Source organism: Schistocerca gregaria, chromosome 2 (assembly GCF_023897955.1).
Source record: "Schistocerca gregaria isolate iqSchGreg1 chromosome 2, iqSchGreg1.2, whole genome shotgun sequence".
Classification (NCBI taxonomy): Eukaryota; Metazoa; Arthropoda; class Insecta; order Orthoptera; family Acrididae; genus Schistocerca; species Schistocerca gregaria.
Genome location: NC_064921.1, coordinates 894,421,060 through 894,443,424, shown reverse-complemented (window position 1 = coordinate 894,443,424; position 22,365 = coordinate 894,421,060). Strand labels below are relative to the sequence as shown.

Here is a 22,365-nt window from a genome sequence, read left to right as displayed (position 1 = left end):
ACCGGGGAAGCCCTACGATCGGCTCCTCGGTAAGTTTTTCACTGCCTGCCAGACTTTGGAATAATCTCCCACACGACCATGGGTGAGGGGTCAAACTCAGTGCAGGCAGTACCCGGGGAGGTCACAGCAGTGGATCGATCAGAGGACACGTGGGATGTGCTCGCATCGCCGGGTCTGATCCCCCACAGTGATGCCCCTTGGCAACAGCCTCAAGCTTTGTGATGGAAGCCAACGCAGCCTGAAGCTGTGAGTGAAGGATCGCCAGATCAGCTCGCATCTGTACACAACAATCACAGTTCCTATCCATTACTGCAGTCGGTCCTGTTTGAAGCTCATAAAAATATGTAACAAGCAAACGGTGTACTCACCTTATTAGTCGCAGGAACTACCGGTGCACTCTCACTGACAGTCTAACCAACTCTGAGCTGTTCTAACCAAACAAACAAAAGCCTACAAGATACGAGAGTCAATACAACAGTCAATAGCAACGGCGGTACTGTACACTACACTGTTATTGAAATAAAAGGTTGTGCCTAGTAAACACTCGAACATGAAAGAAATTACAAAAATAAACAATTAACTTCACAGATAACTGAAAATACGTCACTATTGTTTGGAGCTCATAAAAATATGTAACAAGCGAACAGTATACTCACCTTATTAGTAGCAGGAACTAGCAGTGCACTCTCAACAATATTTTCAGTATACATACTATAAATGATTAATCCAATAATCAGAGCACTCTCAGATTGTTTGCTGATGATGCAGTTTTATTGTTGCTCAGTTATTATAAGGGGATGCTGAGTGACTTGGAAAATATCTCCACTTGACAGACTAAATACCTTAATTCTTTTTAGATGGACAAATGAACATTATTATTGCTGTTAAGAAAAAGAATTTTGTTAAGTTCTTGACCAACTGATTTCCAATTTTTACACATCTTCGGACAGACATGGACTACTTATTTTTCTATTATATATGGTGTATAAGTATGTTTACAAAATCTATAGTTCTATATGAAAAAAAAATCATAGTTCAACTTTGTTAGTGAAAATCTCAAGAAGTCCTTGATCCATTTAGTTCACGTTTCATTATGCTCTAATAAACATTCAGTCAGGCTGACAAAGCCTACATATTTTTTTAAACAACAATATGCAGGTTTTCTGTTAAAACCAAATGAGAGAAAGAAAATATTGTTGTGTGAAAATGTGCAGTTTAGTTTCCTTTCATGAAGTCAGTTTTAACTATAATATTGAGGCATTTAAGTTATTAGACAACTTCACACAAAAATGTACTGTTTCATTTTATTCCTTGCAGTCGGTTAAAAGAGACAGCAGGAAGGTTGTATTTATGGCTGAATGGCGTATGATTAGAATACTGCTATAGAATCTCAAACGTCCGAAACTTTGTTATCCTACCCATTCGCAGTTTAAAACCATAAGAACTACTATAATTGAAACCTACAGATCCAGCAAGCTCAAGCAGCTGTAGAGGTTTCTCTCGTACCCCACATACCAATGAGCCCAACTGATTTACCCATTCACTTTAAGTATTTCAGTTCCCCATCAAGATTTCCTTTGCAACGCCGATAAACAAGGCTCAATGTCAGAAGATGGGGTGGGTCAGGAGGGAGGAAGGTGGGGAAGAGGAGGTGGACAGAGGGAAAGGAAATGAACATAGAGAGGGGGCAGGAGATGGACAGAGAGAGGAGGGAGGAGGAGAGCAACATAAGGGGAGGAGGAAGTTATTGACAAAGATGGGGGGGGGGGGGGGGGAGAAACAAATGAACACAGGAATAAATAAATAACATCATGTGTCACATTAGTTTTGCCTTTTAACAAAAGGATATATTATGTTTTTATTGTAAAGTAAGTGTTAATCCAATCGTTCCATTTTATGATGTAATTGGATCATCATTGACTTTATTTAAAAAGGCAATAAAAGTGTTGTTAGTGTGTTGCTCTGTTGCTGTTTTGCTCAATAAAAATAATGTCTTTCCTTCTCATCCCGCACAGTAAGTCTCCCCTGACCCATGGTTCTGGGTGACTTCGAAATCTACCCCCCTTCCTAGACCTTTCCAGTCCTTTTCCTTCATCCTTCTTCCTTCCCCTTCAACCCTTCTGAAGAAGGAGCAACTGGCTCTGAAAGCTTGTAAATCACAACAGTCTTTTATGTGTTTGTGTTCTGCCGCTCCTTGGTGAGTGGATTTTTTGTCTCTCTAATTAAATAATTTTAAATAATGTGTGTAATACAACAATTTTATTCCACTAAAACAACGGTTATGGGTCCAGTCGTGCTAACGAAGAAAATAGGAAACTGTTTGTGTCAATTAGCTCATCTAAAGGCTCTGTACACATTTTATATATTAACACGTGCACAGATTTGAAGGCACAACCAAAAGTTGTACTTTCTAAATGCAACAGGCAGCAAATTCATCTATGAAGTTTGTCAAATCCAACAAAAGTATGCAAAGAACTTCAAAAATTATAGGCCCCAAGGGATAGCAAATTTTGCACTGTGCAACAGAGACATAGTTATATTCACTAAAAATGAAAAATTGTGACTCATAAATTATCTCCAATTGATATACAAAACTATATTACGTCTCCCGAACACTGGCGATGAAACTGAGGATGCAGGTTTAGTAATGACTATTCTGTGAAGAATCCAGAGGAAAGAGATGCAGTAGTTACAGCTTTGTGCAATTTGCCAGATAATGATTTTAAGTGTGCTACAATTAAAGGTGTCTTCTTGCTGAATATGCTACACATCATGAATATAATGAAGATAAACATTCAGCAACATCCCTGAAAGCTAATGCTGGTAATCAAAAGTATTGAACAATGACAGTTACGGAACGTGACAAATGACAGAAACAAACGCAGAGAGAAACAGCATGGAAAGGTAGTTTTGTTTGTTACAACTGCCACAAAGTCAGTCACATATCGAAAAACTGTCCTGAAAAGGGTAAATTCAAAAAGAATAAAAGAAGCTAGGCGTTGGTAGTATGAGTGCTGTCTGTGGCACAATTACACTGAATGGTAATAATTGGATAGCAGATTACAGGGAAACTCATCACATGGCTTCAAATGAAAATTATTTTTCAGCTGTTGACAAAAATATTTTAGCTGTGATCATAATCTTAGTTGGTGGCAGAAAAACAGAAGCTGTGGGGAAATGTACAGTAAGGGCAAATATAATTAGCAACGAAGGTTTGGCTATGGAATTCGTAGCAGACAATACACTACTTGTGCTCGAGATCGACCACAGGATCTTATCAGTGAGGCAGCTCATTGTAAATGATGGAAAGGTTCTTTTCTAGGTTGCAGGAGCTATGACGACGCTGGAAGACTGCTTATTAATACTCAGCAGAAAGGTCATTTACATTACATAAATACAAAGCCACGTGCAGTTGACAGATCAATAAACATACTGAGAAACAATGAATGCAACACAAAATCTCTAGACTTTAGCATCGTTGAATGATGCGTGTCAGTAAGTGTACAATAAACAAAATGATAAGAAAGGACGCAGTCCTTGGATTAGATTGTGAAGATAAAGGTGAAATACACCCATGTGATGGATGTTTGTGGGTATATTGACACGAAAACCGTTTCTGAAAACTTTATTACAAATTGAAGGAACAAACAAACACTTTATAACTTGTTCATGATGATCTCATGGAGCCTACTAATGTGCCAAGTTTTGGAGGCAGTAGATATTTAGTGAGTATCATGGACAATGAAAGCAGATAAATATTCGTACATTTCTTAAAAATTAAGGATGGAGTATTTGAAGAATTCCTGAAGTGGATGATTCAAACAGAAAGACAAACCAGGAAACACTTGAAGAGAATTCACACGGACAATTGCCTAGAGTTCTGCTCACACAAATTGTCACAGTTTTGCAAATCTGAAGGAATTCGGCATGAAATAACAATTACACTGCAGTAAGACAATGTAGCTGAAAGCCTCAACAGAACATTAATGAATATGGTAAGGTCACAGTTACTAGAAAGTAATTTACTGAAGAGTTCTTGGGCTGAGCTGAGAGTTGATGTACACTGTGATAAACATAAGAAATCGTATTACAAATAGCCACAACAACAAAAAATGCCACGTGGATTGTGGACACGTAAAAAGCCTAGTGTGAGACATTTAAATCTGATAGGATGCAATGTTTTTGTTCACGTTCCCAAACAAAAATGTTGTTCTAAATTACCCACAAGGGTAGAAAAAGGTATCCTTGCAGGATATTCTCAACATAACAGTGGCTACAGGGACTGTACATTCAAAGAATTTTTGAATGGCAAATGCTTAACTGAAAATAAGAAACAAAAAGAATCTATTGAACTGATGGAGCATTAACATTTCCAAGTATTGAAGATGAATTACGAATTGAAAGAGGAGATTCCAGCACTGGAGAGGAATTATATGGTTTTTCAGGTTAGGGGGAAAATTTGGAAGAAACAGAAGGTAATCAGGAACTTGTGGAACATGCTGAAATTTCATAAAATAGCTGCAGGCCAGGAAAGGAAGTAAAAAAAAAAAAGAAAAGAAAAATCAGGCTTAAGCAATGTCATCCAATGACACTTCATTCCAGAGAGAAGGCTTATCGTGCAAAAGCATGAACACATGAACGCACATAATATGAGGAAGGAAAAGTGATGAAACATTATGGTGTCATGAAGCAGTTAATTCTGATGAAGCAGTGGAGTGGATAGTTGTAATGAATGAAGAAATTAACTCAAGATGCTTTGAAACTGGTTGAGCAACCATCTGGTGTTAACTCCCGTAAAGAACAGATCGGTATTTAGAAAGAATACAGTTGTTGAGAAGCCAATTTTTAAAGCCTTTTTAGTCACAAAGGGATTTAGTCAAATATAAGTTGTCAACTATAACGAGATTTATGCTCTGGTTAAAAATTTTGAAACAGTTTATCTGATCATTTAAATAACTCACCAGAAAAACTGGGATATATTCAAAATGATATCGATCCATGTGTGCACAAGCTAAGTGCAAAAGCAAAAGGTAAAAACTCTAAAAATCTGCTTTGAAATCAAGTATGTGGACATGGTGACACACATTTTAGGAGTGAAATTTGAGAAAAGCAAAGATAGAGCAATTAGGCTTTTTCAGATGGGCAACATTAATCAACTACTTGATAGACTTGGACTTCAAAATGTTAATGGCACCAAGACCCAATGGAAATGAAGCTGAATTTCAACAAGAAATGTGACGTGAAAGATAAAAATCTTCCATATCGTAAGCTTGTTGGTGGACTCATTTACCTTTCACAGAGGACTTGACCAGACATAGCTTTCTCAGAGGCAAAATTGTCACAATATTGTTTAATATTTAATACAAACCACTGGCACGCAGCAAGAACAGTACTAAGATACGCAAAGTAAACAGCGCATTACAAACTTGCATATTATCTCATTGGTCAAATACTTGAAGCATTCGCTGATGCCGATTAGGCTACTTGTATAAACAATCACAAAAGTGTTACAGGATATGTAATATTACTGGCAGGATCTCCAGTGTACTTGAAGACTGTGAAACAAACTGCAGTTGCACTGAGCACAATGGAAGCAGAATGCAGGTCAGTGGCAGCCTGCACAAGAGAGGTGGTATGGATGAGAGAAATAGTGAAAGTCTTAACCTGACAGGATTGACTGGAGAATGTGGTGTGATAATCAAGTAGCAATCATACACTTCAAGAAACATATAGAGAAATCATGAACAAAATGTACTGCCATACAACATTATTTCATCAGGGAGAAAGTACTGGAGAATTGACATTTGATACACTTTGACATATAAAAAATCTAGCACACTTATTAACAAAGCCATTGCATCACAATATTAATGAACTTCGTTGTAAGAAAAATTACACATTCAAAACGATACAAGCAACTTGGTTACTTTTAGACATCACTCCGGGGCAGAAGGGGGGTTTAAGACTTGATTATCTTTTTAAATAATTTCAAAGATAATCCAAAGTGTTGTTATAGTGTTCTCTGTTTATATTCTGATGGTGTATGCAGTTTGACTCACAAGAAAAATTACCTCTTGTCGTGCCCTGAAATGAGAGATGTCCTGCCCATTATCCTTCCCACCCCTCCCACAGCGGTATTCCACCATCCACCAAACCTACACAATATACTCGTCCATCCTTACACAACCCCGGCTCTCAATCCCTTATCTCATGCCTCATACCCCTGTAATAGACCTAGATGCAACACCTGTCCCATAAATCCCACCTGTGATGTTGCTGACAAACTTAAGAGAAAACTTTCCAACACAGCTAGGAAATATGAGTCAGCACCTTCTACATGTGCAGCATACTCAAAAATATGGAAGCGGCCTTAAATGTTGAAGCAAATGATTTCTGTTGGTCCAAATGGAAGAACATTTGTGTAACTATGTTCAATGATGTGACAGATGTTCTTTTAAAGTGGTTTCAAGTAATTAAGTGGCAACAATTCTATAAACAGAAACCTACTCCAAAAGAAGGCTTGTAAAATTGCCATGAAGATCAGTGTTGATAATTTCAGAGCATTGAATGGCTGGTTGGATCATTTTAAAGTGGGTATCACATGACAATCTGCCGCGAACATTACTGGCCTATTGCGACAGCCACCTAGCGGTAGAAAGGGGGAAACTACGAAAATTAGCGCCAGAGTAGAGAGCAGTTCTAAACTGTTGTCAATCTGTGCATGCGCACTAGGCAGCGATAATTCGCTCATGCGTAGATAGGGGACTGCAGTGTTTTCCGCTTGTTATTAGCTTATCGTTCGGTGGCTAGTAGCTAATTTTAGATTTTTGCATTTGGGATTTTCCGCATTTTTTCAGTAGGTTGATTTTCATAAATGCAAAATGCAAATTACCAGTAGACTTTCTTTTACCCTAGCTGATTGTGAAAGCATTCTTTCTTTTGATTACTTCATATTATAGAAATGAGATGGAGCAAAGAGGTGTTAAGCATCTTAATTCAGGCATACAAAGGGGAAAGGTGTAGGTATTGTCCTCTATACATAATATGGTATGTTGGCAATCGTTCCTTTCTGAGTAATAAGCACTTAACGTTACATGGTGATTTTCGATTTGTATCGTAATGCCTTAGCTTACAAAAGTTCATGTTTGATTCAACTGCATCTCTCACTTTATTTCAGCATGCCAGAAAATAAAAACTGGCAGCGATAGCAAGAAAATCCATGCAGTTTCGCCCAGTGCGACAGATGAGGACTGCAAAACTGAGTAGCGCATTCCACATTGCATTCTATTTTCCAAACTTGGAAAAATAACCAAGTGTACCTTTAAGTATTGGTCCTCTAAAGTGTTGCAAATTGCAGTGCATATACCCACAAAAACTTTTGAAAAGGTGGGCCATGCTATTCTGTGGTTAAAAGACACTCTTGAAAGATTCCCCAGTTGCCAGCAAATGTAATGTTACAACCAACCTGCAACATAACACGGCATGTACTGGTATTTTATCAGTGATCTAGGCTGGTAGGGTCACGATACATATAAACATATGAATTAATTCTTACTTTCGAGAAGGTGAGATAGCCTCCCTCATGACTGTCACACACTTGCTAATTCCATATTCCATCACAGACAGCAGCTTCTTGAAGCAGACCATGTCCACCCTCACGAAGTTCCAAAATTCTTGCAGATCTACGTGCCTCAGTCCTTATGTAAGCAATATAATACTCTGCCTTCGTTCCTTCTGTTCAGCCTGGATCGAACTCAACAACGTCTGACTTTTTGTTTTCGTCGTCATTCTTCTCTAATCCAAAGATTTACTGTCACTGCCAGGGCGACAGCTCCAAAAACAGTGGGTCCTCCATGTGCAAAATGTAAATTTAGATATATATGTACCTGTTTCCTACCCAGGTGTAGTAATATAAAACTAACTTTTGAAGTCTGTAATTCAGGACAGTAGTAACCTGCATAGTAGAAAAACAATTACTTAATAAATAATGATAAAAAACAATTTCTTTTTAATAGGAACCTTGAGCTCACATAAATAATTTGAACAAATGACATTCCAATATGTCACACGGTCCCCCTTGTGTAGAACGAACGACTTTACAAGAGATAAGACTGTTCTATTTGCGTTTCATGCATTATTACCATCTACTGCACATGTGCACCAGGTATATCCCACGTGGATGGTGTAATAGGTCTACGTGATCCAACCTGTAGTTACAGATCTGCACGCTTGAGGTGCTGGTGCATAGGTGAACGGTTTAGGTGCATTGTGTAATAGGGGCTTAAGAGATGTCATTAACTTCCATTTCAAACTGTAAGTGGAAAAAGTGAGACTGTGGTCATAGAAAGTGTAAACTATTGGAAGAATTGCAACAACTGCCACATTGATGTTTTTCATAACTCGTTTCCTGAAACATGTTTCATTAAATGAGTAAAATACCATAAAATTAGAAAAAATAAACAAAAGATTGTAACACATTTGCACATAAATAGCGATGGAAGTGACAATGCCTCAGCTTATAATTGAAAAATTTAAATTTCACTCGTATTGTTTGGATGACGTCGTAAATTCTTGTGAGCTTTTTCACGTATTTAGGTGACAAGATGGGTGCAGTAGGGAGGCAAGTGGTGCTTTTTACTGTCCAGTGCCCTGTACGTCCCAGAGAAAATTAATTTATGAGAAATATAACGATGTAGTCCTTCCTCCAAACGGTCCAACTCCTCTGCAGCCTCTGAAGGTGAGCTTAACACATTCTATTAAGCTGGGTTCACACATGCTACAAAAGTGTCACCATAGTTGTTGAGTTGCATGCAGCTGCACGTGTAAATTCTCAGTTTTTAGTGGTGCTACTTGAGAGAGACAAATTTTGTCATGCCACAAAAAGTCAACTTGGTTGTATTTTGTTGTTACTTTCTTTCCACCACTGCTCTCTGGTTGCAGTACGCTGAAACATGAGCATTCTGTCACTGTCGTCGCGGAGCAATTTTTGTTGCACCAAAAAAGTGAGTCATATAAACTTCATGATTTGTGACACTAATCATTGTATAAATGGTGGATTATGTGAAGGAAATCGCCCCCGAACATGATGTGGCAGCTGTTAAAACTAAAAATTAGTTATTTGAAATGCCTATATCAAGGAATACAACAAGATTCTAAAATCTTAGAAGAGTGGCGTGCCTGCAGATGATATTTACATGCCAGTTGTTGGTTAGTTTCTCACTGCAGATAGTCTCTTCATCTCTGAATGTTATTCCTCTTATAAATGTGTTTGTGGTACCCGATTCATCCCTTTGGAAAATATGTTTTAAAATAGAACATTTAAGTTTCATCTTCCTTGCATTTAATTCTTGTTACAGTTCTAATGAATAACCTGCACTATGACATATATATCAGCCCATTTGATTTCACTTGATGCCATATTAAAAGCTGTGCAACTATGTCGAATTTGTGCCATCCTGTGTGAATGGTAGCTCATGATCCCACTACAGAAACCCACAAGCTTTGGCACCACTTTCGGTAGCAGTGGTGCAAAAGTCAATTTCATTGCTTGAAAGGTAAGAAATAATGAGCCTGAGCATTCCACATGCTCTTCATATATTTGTCACTGCCTGGAATTCCATAACACAATATACTTTGCTAAACTGCTGCGGTACATCAGTTACAAGTGAAAAGGCATTCTACCAAAAGATAAATGGAGTACAATCTCTGATATTTCTGAAAATGTGACATTCCAAGACTGACTTTGTTGTGACAATGATGTCCTGACTTCCACTTTTTTTCAATCTCATTGTGACGTCATGCTAATTTTAGTGAGTATTCGCCTTTCGCTATCACTGACTCCTTCACATTTCATCTTGTCTCCACCTTTTGCTTTCATTTCATCCTTCTCATGATTTTTCCCCACATATTTGGGTGCAATTTTGCGATTTTTTTGACATAATTCTACATTATTTACATAATTTTTTGCATTTTTTCCACCACCATGGATCCCTCCTCCTTCCATCTGTGTCGATACAGAAAAGTTTCCTTACCCATAGCCAGAACACAGTCCCACATACTTTTCCTGCATTGTTGCTTGGCTCATTAAATCTACCCCCCCCCCCCCTCTCCCCCAAATGCCTTAGCATCAAAATCCCTCCTTCCACAATGACCTCCATCTATCTGGATTCAACCAATCCTTAGCCCTCACCTACATAGTCCTGTAAAACCATATCAACCAAGCCCTAACCTCCTTACAGTACCTTCTCCCCATCTGCAAAATTCTCCTGCTACGCAATTCCAAATTCCTAGAACCTATAAGAAACATTGAAACTCTTGCCCTCCGCGAACTAGAGCAACATATACAATGCCACCTAACAAAGCTCTCCACCCTGCTCACTTACTACTCCTGCCATGGGGTACCACTGTCCACCACCTCTCCAACAACCTCCAAACCTCCCCCACGTCCCCTCAGAGCTGACAACCCGTCTCACAGACCTACTATATTTACTCCATCCTCCAACACTCCCTCACACCACCACACAGAATCCAGAACCTAAATGGACCCAAAACACAGTCATGAACCTTTGCTCCAGAAGACCTAGCCCCACAGATATATCAGTCCTTTGCAAAGGCCTCATATTTTTCCCCACTCCCAAATTCAATCATGCTGGACTTGTTAAAGACCTTCTCTCCTTCTCCCGGTTTTTCGCCACCAATCCTACCAATCAGACTCAACCAAAGACCAATATTGAACCATGCCTAACTCATTTCACTCCTCCATCCAATTGTGATCCACTCCCACTGTCCCCAAATCGCCCCATTAATTTCCCACAATTTCTTAACCTTAAATCTTGCCCCACCATCATTCCCCAAACCTCTCAACATGCAAACGTATCTTAAATACGCAGAAAGAACTGCAGTCCACCATCTAAAAACTGATCCTGACTTTATAACCCTACCTGCGGACAAAGGCTCCACCACTGTTGTTTTGAACTGCGAGGGTTACCTGGCAGAAGGACTCTGCCATCTGTCAGGTACATCCACATACAAACCTATTTTTAATGAAAGCCTTACTGGCCGAAAGTGACAGTCTTTTTGTTGTGCCTATCCGTGACTCAGCCTCTCCTCTATATGGTGAGTATCAACTTTTCTTTTCAAAAATGTGATTTGTTTGATAAATATGTGTAGTAACGTTTACAGTGGGAGTATAAGGCTTATAGTGGAAACGACTTGTGAGTCACAAAATTGTAATTGAAAATTAGTGTTGAATTTGCAACATTATGCCTGGTTGGATAAGTATGTTTTACCATGTTGCTTGTGACACACATCTACTTTTAGCATCTCTTTCTCTTCAAGTTAGTTATTTGGTATTACACCTACAGATCATCCAGTTTATTTACTTAACAGTCTGGCCTTTCTTACATTCCCGTCTCAATCTATTCTCACATCTAAGACAGGTTTTATCACAAAGTTATATGACACAATTCTGTTTTCTAGCAGTCTACAATTTACACAGACACAAAAATAAATTAACCACTTAAACATGGCTGACACAACGTATGCTTCATTACTGAACGTCACTTTGTCATTACAATAGAGAAAAATTGTTTCTAACCTTCTGGATACATTCTTTCAATGATTCTCTATAGAAGAGTTAATTATGTTACTGGGCGTAAGGGTATTGTTCACTATGTTTGCTGTATCTCCAAAAATATGCTTTTTGTATAGTTTATCTGTTTCCTCTTGTTCAGATAATGTGTAAACATTCGCTTCTTTACAGACAAATCGTTGATCCCATTCTCTCTCAATATTATAACTACCCAATGTCCAGCACTCAAACGCCATTTATCAGGGAAATTTGACATAGTTCAATGCTTGATTGTCATTTGGGAAGTCAATACATTTTTCATACTCAGGGATAACTACTTTTACCAAACTTCAATATTTTGCTTTCTAACTATAATTTCTGTTGCAACTGTTATTAATGAGTCATGACTACAGTTGGACAAACAGGAAAGAATCAAAATAATTTCCCTGGTGAAATTACACTATTTTACTGATAACACGCTTCTATTTGAGAGAAATGTATCATATATAAATAAAATTGTTCCTACTAAAAGCATCAATGTCAACCATCGCATTGGTAAGCCTCCAATTACAGAAAAAACATAGTGCTATAATAATTCTTTGTAATTAATAAAATCCCTAATATTCACAACAATTTCAACAAATACAAAGAATTAAGTAATAAATCTGTGTAAATTATTAAGATTACGGCATATGGAAGTTCCAGATTCCTTTAACTTGCATGTTGTATTTAACATGTACTTTTGTCTTACTAGCAAACAGTTTTAATCTGTCACAAATTTTCATTACATAAACCCCAATGTCTGCAGAAATTCATATGGAGCACAAGACATCTCATGATTCATCACAAGTATGGTAATTAGAATGTCAATTTCAAAAATATTCACCTTAAAAGGAACAAAGAGCATATGAAAAGGTTAAACAATGAAAGGTCACAACAACCAAAATTATGATTCTCTGTGTGAAGAACTTTCAAGTTAGCAAATGCACATAATTAAGAAGAGCTCCTATTGTGAAATTTCACAGTTCATTGTTTGCATGAAATACAGTATCCGGTGTTGGTAAGATGTGCAAGTATCAAGAAAGGAATCCAACCCTTGTGTGTTCAGCCTCTGCAGCCATGACACATCAAATGTCACTTCGCAACTTCCAACATCCTTCTGTCTCAAAAGTATCACCAGCTATTGGTTATTACCTAACTCCAGATGGATGGAAATATTACATTTGAAAACGCTATATTATTATATGTAGTGTATCAAATGCAATTGTTACACCTTCAAAAAAAGGAAGAACTAAAATGGAGATTAAAGATGTTCCCTGTTAGCAACATCTATACTACAGAGAACTCTTGACTAGGAATGATTAGTTATTTAGATGGGGGGGAGGGGGGGGGGGCACTGGGTAAATGGCCAGTGCGTAGCTACATACGTAGCATTCGAGACAAACGTATTTGTTCTGATGCAGATGTAGACTCTTTACAGCAATACACCACCACCCTCACTGGAACTAACTATCCTAACAGCCTAGATCAAAAGCAGATTTCCCATGCCAGCACATCCAGTCCTCATACTGTTGATCCCTCTGCAAAACAACTTCAGAGCATACCACTTGTCATCAAACAACTTCAGAGCATACCACTTGTCATCCAGTATCATCCTGGTCTTGAATCATCTACTTCTACAAGGCCATGACTTCCTAAAACCATGCTATGAAATGAGACCCATTCTGTCTGATGTTTTGCCCACCACACCTAGAATAGCTTTTCATCGCCCTCCCAACCTCCGCAATATCCTTGTCAGACCCTATGCTCCTTCTGCATCCATTTCCCTACCCTGTGACTCCTACCCCTGTGACCATCATTGGTGCAAGACTTGCCCTATGCACCCTCCTATCACCACCTATTCCAGCCCTGTAACTGGCAAAACATACACTATCCAATGGAGAGCCATCTGTGAAACGACACGTCATATACCAGCTGTTATGTAAACACTGTCACGACTACCACCCAGTTATCTGCCAGGAAGAATGGGCATAGGCAGAGGGTGTATACATGCAACACACAATATCTTGTTGCAGAGCATGCTGTACAATATGAAGTCATGACCTCGGTGCCTGTTTCACCACATGTGGCATCTAGATTCTCAGAACTCAACATGTGGGAACTAGCACTACAACATGTCCTTGGTTCTGCCCACCTAACTAGTCTTAATTTATGTTAATGCCTTCCATCTCAGCATTTATTCACAATAATTACTCCTTTCTTCACTCCATTTCAGTATTCTATGCCTTTCATTTTCTGTCTCGCCTATTTTTTGCTGTCCCCCTCCCACCACTGCTATATACACTGCGCTTAGCTTTTCATTCTTATTAACTCTTGCATGATTTTTAGTAGTAATCTCTGTCTTGCATATTACTCTGTCTTTCATCTTTAAGCTCTCCGGTTTTCGTGCAGTTCCCAACAATCCATCTTTCCTTCGCATCTCGTCCAGTAAGTCTCGGGGTTCTGGGTAACGTATGAACTGTCTCCCTTTCCCTAAACCTCTCTAGAGCTTTTTTTTAAACCCTCTTCCTTCTCCTTCAACTCTTCTGCCACAAGAAGGAGCCATTGGCTCTGAAAGCTTGTGAAAGTTATATCCTTTTGTGCATGTGTACCCTGCCACTGTTTGGTGAGTAGATTTTTTTATCTGTCCATTTACATTATACATACATATATATATGTGCATGCGCGAGCGCACACACACATACACACACAATTTTCATTTTGTGTCGGTGTGGGAGGAAGTGGCGGTTGGGGGCGCAACGGGGGATTGGGGGGGGGGGGGGGGGGGGCGAGGTAGGTATGTTTGAACCTTTCCCCATCATAACATTTATAATGAATATAATCTTTGGAACAAGTACCTAACCAACAAAGTGTGCTCACAATATTTATACAATGCCTTATAAAGCATTTTGGCCTCTGTTCTTCATCTTAATACTATGATGTAATTTGACTGCACAGACAGTAATTTGGCAAAATATAACTGAAGACAATTACCCTCCACTGTGCCCTATTGCAGTCAACAGCCATGGATTTCAAGCAAAGCTACTTCATATGTGCAGTATTCTTACCTGGCATCTTCTTTGGGGGTGTACGAGGAACAATTCTAATAGGCTTAAAGTGCACCAGCTCCTGTTTAATGCTGTCTTCACTATCAATGCTGTCACTACTTCGGCTGCGGCTTCGCTCTACAACACAGCAAAGGAAAAAAATCAAATATTTCAGACAAAGAATGTTATTATCACACAGTTGTAATCAGAACAAAAATGGTTTTGCCACAAAATTCTTTTCACTATGAATTCATTATAGGTAGTGTAAATATAGTGATCAAGCTACTACACAAATTTTGTTAGTTTATTCTACATATCAGGTAATATACTCAAATCCTGTTGAGTATTTCCTCACTACTGTAAATGTGAACATCCTTTCAAAAGATCTTCCATGCACCCACTCTGCCTTGGAGTACCACTAGTCTGACCAATGTTTGCCTTTTCCTTTGCTTCAGTGAGTTGGAAGAGCTGAATTTTATAGCTTGAACACATTTCACACTCACATGTCTCTCTGGACTGTAGACAACGGTTTCATTTAATGAATAGATGTTGAGGACATCTAAGGGAAAACCTGGAAGTAGCTATGCTGTTCCCTTGCTTAAGGCCATCAGTGTTTACTGAAATATTATCACTGTGCTGGCACCATATGGTAAAATGGAAAAGCTGCTATCAACACAAAGGTTGGCTAGAATGCCTTGGTGCTCTACCCAACACAAAGAGAAAAACAGTTTGTTTGTTCTCAAATTATGAGCTAAGTACAAGCAAGTGATTTATTCAGCTTTGTCTGTGTTTTTGAAGTTTGATGATTAATATGTTGTTTGTCCATGTATTTATGAGGTCTAAAACAACAGATATTAATTGTGTAGTGTATATTTACACCATCTTTAGCAACATGCTTAGTCCACTGTGAATGCTGTGTTTGGATGCTAGCCGAGTTCGCGTCCTCTGCTCACTGCTCCATGCAGTGCTGGCTTCGGTCATATAGTTTGATTTTGTTGCCAATAGGTATCACTGCAGGAGATAGCATGTGGGGATCCAAGTGATGCCCACCATGTGCCACATATCCCCAATCTGTCCAGTGCTGTTGTCTGCCTGGTTAGAGCCCACACTGGGGCTCACCCCTCAGTCATGTAGGGCTGAGAGACATGTCGAAGTGTGGCAGGCAGCAGAAGACTTACAGGTTCAAAAGGCCTCCCCACTTTGTCTTACAAGTGCATTTCAGGTGCTATCTGTTCCTGATAATGATCCTGAGCCAGCTGCAGCTCTTGTCCTGTTTCAAAGAAAGCATTTTAGTCTGCACGGTCAGGGCATTCATTCACAGAGCGAGCAATTATTGGTGGTGGGAGCTCTAATATTGGCGCATAATGGAGCCCCTTATGGATAGACAGCCAAGGAAGAGAAGAAATGCACTGTGCACTCTGTGTGAATAACAGGATGAGTCATCCAAGATGTGGAATGGCTCCTTCCAGATGCCACAAAGAACACAGGATGTAGCCAAATGCATGTAGTATCTCATGTCTGTGCCAACAATGTTTATCACTTCAGATCAGAAGTAATCCTCTCCGGTTTGCAGTGGCCACCTGAAGTGGTAACAACAGGCAGTCTTGCTCGCAAGATGAAGGCAGAGCTAACCATCAAAAGCATTGATTACAGACCTTTCGTGCACAACTGAGTAGACGGTCTGAACCAGAGACCCAGAGGGATACCTGACTGTGTAGGCTGCAGATTTCTTGATTTGCTATATGGGGGAGAGGTGGGAGGATCTACTTAATACATCAGGGTTAGCTAAATGTATGAGGTGGCCACACAGATTCTGAGGTTGTGTGCTTTGTGGAGTGGAGTGGGTGCGATTTTAGGTTAAAGGATATGGGGAAACAGGGATGCAGTCTAAAAGAGAGCAGGTCAAACACAGGATGAGGATGGGCATATAAAATATCAGTATTATTAAGATGTAGTTGCTCTGTTGAAAAAGAACAAAGCTCCAAACGCTCTATAAAACACAGCAAAAAAGTTTTTAAGGCACTGAAAGTTAGCTAAAGCTGGAGATAAGTTCAGCCAAAGTTTTCACCAAGGACCTGATGGTGTTCAGAAAGTACAGATTAAATTAAGTTGATGGTGGCATGTTTGTTGCTGTTAGAAATAGTTTACTTGTATTGAAATTGAAGTAGATAGTTTCTGTGAGTCAATATGGATAGAAATTACACTCAGCAACCAGGTCCAATTAACAACTGATTCATTTTACGAGCGTCTGTCTCAAATGATAAAATTGCTGAAAGTTTCACGGAAAATTTGAGTCAGTGTGGATTGGTACCCAGCACAACAATTATAGTTGGTGGAGAGTTCAACCTACCCTCAATAAATTTGCAAAAAACATGTTTGAAGTTGTTGGTAGATGTAAAACATCTGAAATTGTATTAAATGCTTCCTATGAAAATTATTTTGTAGTTTCTTTCAGGAGCCCACATGAAGTGTAAATGGTTGCAATACGACGTCTTAGCAACAAATAATCTTGAGCAAACTGGGAGTGCCATGGTGGATACAGGAATTATTGACCACAAGATCACTGTAGTGAGGTTAAATACCATGACAACCAAATTTTTAAAAAAATCTTTGATGCCTCTGTAAGCAACAGTTTCCATTGGTTCCATACTAACTGGGCAAGTGTTGACAAAACGTGGCTCAAACTCAAAACAAACTGTGTTGACAAAGTGACAAAATTTTATACCATGTAAATTAATAAGAACCAGAATAGATCCCCATGGTACACAAAACACAAACAGGACACCAGTTTGGATGCAAATAAAAAGCATGCCCGAATGCAAATCTGAGATTAGTGACATGTTCAGATCATCCCACCTTAGGATGGACTTCAATGTAAGATACCTTTAATATTTCTATAGTGAAACTGTCTTGAAATTGAGCAAAAATAAAAAAAAATACAAAAAACTTCTGGTCATATGTAAACTATACCGATGGCATGACACAATCAATACATTCACTGTCTGATAGAAATGGCAATGTTACCAGAACAGCACAACTAAAGCAGAATTACTGAACACTGTTTTCCAAAATTCTTTCAATAAAGAATATGTAGTAAATATTCCAAAATTCAAATCAAGAACAACTGCCGACATGAGTAACTTATAAGTAGATGTCCTTGGTGCAGTGAAGGAACTGAAATCACTCACTAAAGGTAAGTCCCACTCCAGTCTGTATACCAACCAGATTCTTGTGAGAGTACACTGATGAAATAGCTCCATTTTTAGTAATCATATATGACTGCTTGTTTGAAGGAAGCTCCCTGCCTGAAGACTGGAAAGTTACACAATCACACCAATACACAAGAAAGGAAATAGAAGTAATCCACTTTAGTAAAAGGAGGTCACAACCAATTACAAAATTATTCAGACAAGATGTCTGCATGCTTTGAAAATCAGCAATTAGTCCTGTACAATAAAACTTACAAGTTCCTCCAGATGAGTACCCAAAAGAAACCTGTTAAACTTTGGTTACATGATAAACTACATAATCTTATATGCCACTGCTTCAATGGCATGCTTAGGGATTACAATCATAAGCAACTTAAATTCGAACTATCACACAGAAAATTTTGTGAGGATGGTCATCCAAAAACTGTATTTCATTGGCAGAACACATACTAAAGAGACTTAATATTGTGCTTGTCCTTTCTCTTCTGGAGTATTGCTGAGCAGTATTGGATTGCTACCAGATGATAGGATTGACAGGGGACAGCAAAAATTTCAAAGAAGGGGAGCTCATTGTATACTGTCACAAAATAGGGGGGAGAACGTTATGGATAAAATAAAGAAATTTTGTATGTCCATCCCTTTAGCAAGAGGTCTCTGGGACGACAGCCGTTTACTATCGTGACAAAAAATAAAGACACCTACAGCTGTCCTTATGATTTTATTTTATTCTGTAGCTAACAGTTTCAACACTTCATTGCACCATCTTCAGGCTGTTTTTGATGTGGTACAGGTTGATATGATCCCCATGCATAACCCATCAGTTGCCAGAATTACTGGATACGCAGATAATGCGTCAGCACTCCAACCATCAACTGCCAGTTGATCAAAAACAGCCTGAAGATGACGCAATGAAGCGTTGAAACTGTTAGCGACAGAATAAAATAAAATCATAAGGACAGCTGTAGATGTCTTTATTTTTTGTCATGAAAGAAAGTTTGGGTGATAATCATGAAAACAAAGGCTTTTTTGTTGCTGAAGGATGTTCGCATGAGATTGCATTAACCCACTGTGTCCTCTGGATGCCAAAACATTTTGACTCCCAGTTACATGGGGAAAAGTAACCACTGAGATAAAATAAGAAAAACCAACACTCAGATGGAATAATGTAGGTGCTCATTTTCCCATATATGCAGTTAGTGTGTGGAAGGGTAACAGAAATACTGGTAGTCTGAAATGATTCTATGAAATATCTGACACTTCAGTGTGAGTTGCAGAGTAATCATGTGAATGTAGATGTAATCCAAGGCCTTCCGCCAACCTTAGGCCTGACTGACCCAACCAATTACAGCGGGACATGCAGCTAAGGACGGTTCTGAATCATGGAGCAGCTCTGCACTTTTTACTTTCCCAGATGTGGGTTAAGAGCTAAGTTTAAGATATAAATCACAGGACTAACACGAGAGTGAACCCCAGACTTTTGCATCCATTGTCTACCACTTTGCCACCAAGTTACAACAGGATAGTATAAAAGCTTAAATTAAAAATGTAATCTGTATTAGTTTCCATACTACATCACAGGAGATAAAACAAAAAACCTGTGCCTCTAAACAATTTAAAGTGGCAATCAGCTGCTTTGATACAGTTAAAAATAACATAGGATATGACACGGAATTCACATGTCGTTACTACATACCAGTAGAAATCACAGTAAGACTATCTACTTACAGAATGTATAGGCAGACAAGAACAAAAAAATCCTGGATTTTTTCCATATTTCCCAATCAAAAATATACTTCTTCCTGGGTGAAAATACACATTTTCTGTGTTAAGTTACAATATACTTTCCCTCGGAGCTGTAAAACTTATCAACCCTTTGAATGGTAAAGGTTTTATACACTGTCATCAAACTTCGTAGAACTTTAGGAAACTAAACGATGGAAAAAAAAAAAAAAAAGAAAAAGAAAAGTGTTTTGGAAAATCTCTGATGGGCAGCAACACGTACACAGTGTATTTTCTTATTACGAAAGTATAAATACAAATACCACCAAAACAGCACACAAGTTTCTGAAGCACTGAATTCCAGATTGCAATATGCTTTTGTCAGCCAATCATAGCTGATGTCATGTGATCTTGCCAGTTAATGACAGCAGATATTCAGAGCGTAAGACGTGTGGTGTAGTCAGCCAATAGCAACATCACTATTAAGTAGTGCAAACACACAAATAGGAAAAGTTAATGGTTTAAATTATTAATATAGTATAGCTACAAGCAAAAATAAGCTTTCACATATACTACAGCTCCTTTCTTGCGAGTGTTATCCTTTCAGATATACCAAACACAAATGTGCCAGTGAAATTTTAAATACTGATATAAATGGCTGGTCTTCTGGGCCTGAAAATGGCTGGTCCTCAAAGTGTAAAGTTTTGAATGTGAGTCAAATCCTCAGATTTAAGAAATTCATTGCACATCCTAATTCTTAACATAATTCATATTGCATAAAAGGAAACTTACTTTGAAAGTAATGCTTCTCAAACGACCATTTGCAATATTTTTCCATGACCTGCTAGAAATAGGTTTATTTGAACAGTTGTCAGAGAGAGCCAGAAAACAGCCACTGTGCCTGTGTAGCTACTATGATGTAGGTGTTTGCTCTGTTCATATGCCTTTCATCATATTTCTGTTTGGAATTTCACAAGTAGTCACATCGCGTGACCCTGTGCAGCACCACAGCATGTTATTCAGAGAGGACATATGGAGTCATTGTACTTGGGGCAATTGTTTTATCAAATCCTATCCACATAAAGAATGCAAAATAAGAAAGCAGACCTTGGCATGACTATTCTTTACAACTCAAAGTATCCAAATATTTTGCAATGCGATGACAATGTAGATTTTTTTTTTATTTTTACTCTGCCAAACTGTTATATAGCATTTCCAGTCGGGTTTACATTCACACAGCACTGCAAAATCTAGTCTGAAGGGATACAAATTTCTTGCAAATACAAAAAAAGATAAAAGAAGCTGCTTGTATACGGCACAACTGAGGACAATAAATATTTCACGAGTTTCCAAAAGATATAAGAGATTAACAAATTTATCTGTGAAGTCAAAAAACTATAACTGGCAGTTTACATTCTGCTCCAAGAGTAAGTATATGGCCTTATGAGAAGTTACAATGATAAAAGACAGTGTGCTGCCACCCGCTAATTTACCAAAGAATGGCATTCTGTAAATTTAAGATGTAAACCACACAAATTAAGAAATAATTTCAAGCCTAGAGGGGATATCAGACACGTGTTGAAACACGTCTTGTGATCGAAAAACCTTGTAATGTCAATATACACGCATCAAAGAAAGTTTTGCATCACACCGGTTTCAAGAACTCCTGAAGAGAGACATTGACTGCGGATATTGTCTCACAGACACAGTCCCTTTGACTGTTCAGAGATGTCACTAATCCCGCCCAAAGGTGTAAACTAGAGATGGGCAAAACTGTTCTTTTCAGAGATCGGATCAGAACTGTTCACTCCCTGAAATGAACTAACTCTTTTTCATGACTCACCACTCATTCACAATAGAAAATAAATGGAAGGCCCATTGCCCTTTAAACTTGGTTTATTCCAATACTGTACCTGTATTTTGATCTTACTTGATCTTATTTTGAAGTAACACAGATAATGAGGCAGAATTTTGTATTGTTTATTGAAATTTCCATGATATGACAAAGTTTTTGATTATTGATTTATTTTGCACTATCGTGGTTTTGGCTTTGTAGCCATTATCATGGTCAAAGATGAAATAGTCATAAAATATCTGACATGTCTGAATGATAGTAACATTGTGACAATCAATCAGACATGTCAGATATGTAATAAATATTTCACCTTTGCACGTGATAATGGCTACAAAGCTAAAATAGCATGCTGATAACGACACTTTAGAGTGCCTTGCAAAACAAACCTCCACATCTAAACAGTGATAGTGTGAAATGAAGTAATAATGAAACTTAATCAAATGGTTGCATTTTCATTCATAAAGTACAGTATGACTGCAGTCCACAATGAAGGAAAAATCACCGATAGGTTTATATTAGAAACGAACTCCGATGCAGAGGCGCTGAGTCAAGCAGGTCGAGCCGAGAGCTGTACTACTGCGTGAGCTAAGATCGCAGAGACCAGAGTGACACCTGAGTTGCTTCGTTCAACGCTCTGGCTAGAGTTGAGAACGGTGGGGTGAGAGTTGAGTGGGCGAGTTCCGAGGGTGGGGGGAGTGGTGAACGGCCACCAGTAACCTGCTCCGAGACAAATCGTCCGTTCTCTTGGGAGCAGGTTGTTGCAAGTAGTTCTTATGTTCTCCACTAGGAGGCTCTCTGTCCTGTTGCTCGCATCAACAGCCCAGAGGGCAGGAAATGGGACTCAAACGATTGCCAACGGTGTGCGATGCTAAGTTAAGGTGCGCCAGACACTGCACACGGCAGAGGAAGCACAGAGACGGCACGGCA

General features: G+C 38.7%; 1 protein-coding gene across 1 annotated transcript in view; it reads right to left on the bottom strand.

Annotated features, from left to right (window-relative positions):
* The window catches only part of LOC126335343 (E3 ubiquitin-protein ligase RNF169-like), a 108,555-nt gene that overhangs the window by 42,866 nt on the left and 43,324 nt on the right, over positions 1-22,365 (bottom strand). The window contains exon 7 of the mRNA XM_049998527.1: positions 14,677-14,793. Coding sequence (XP_049854484.1) covers positions 14,677-14,793 — 117 coding nt within the window. The remainder of the gene's footprint in view (positions 1-14,676; positions 14,794-22,365) is intronic.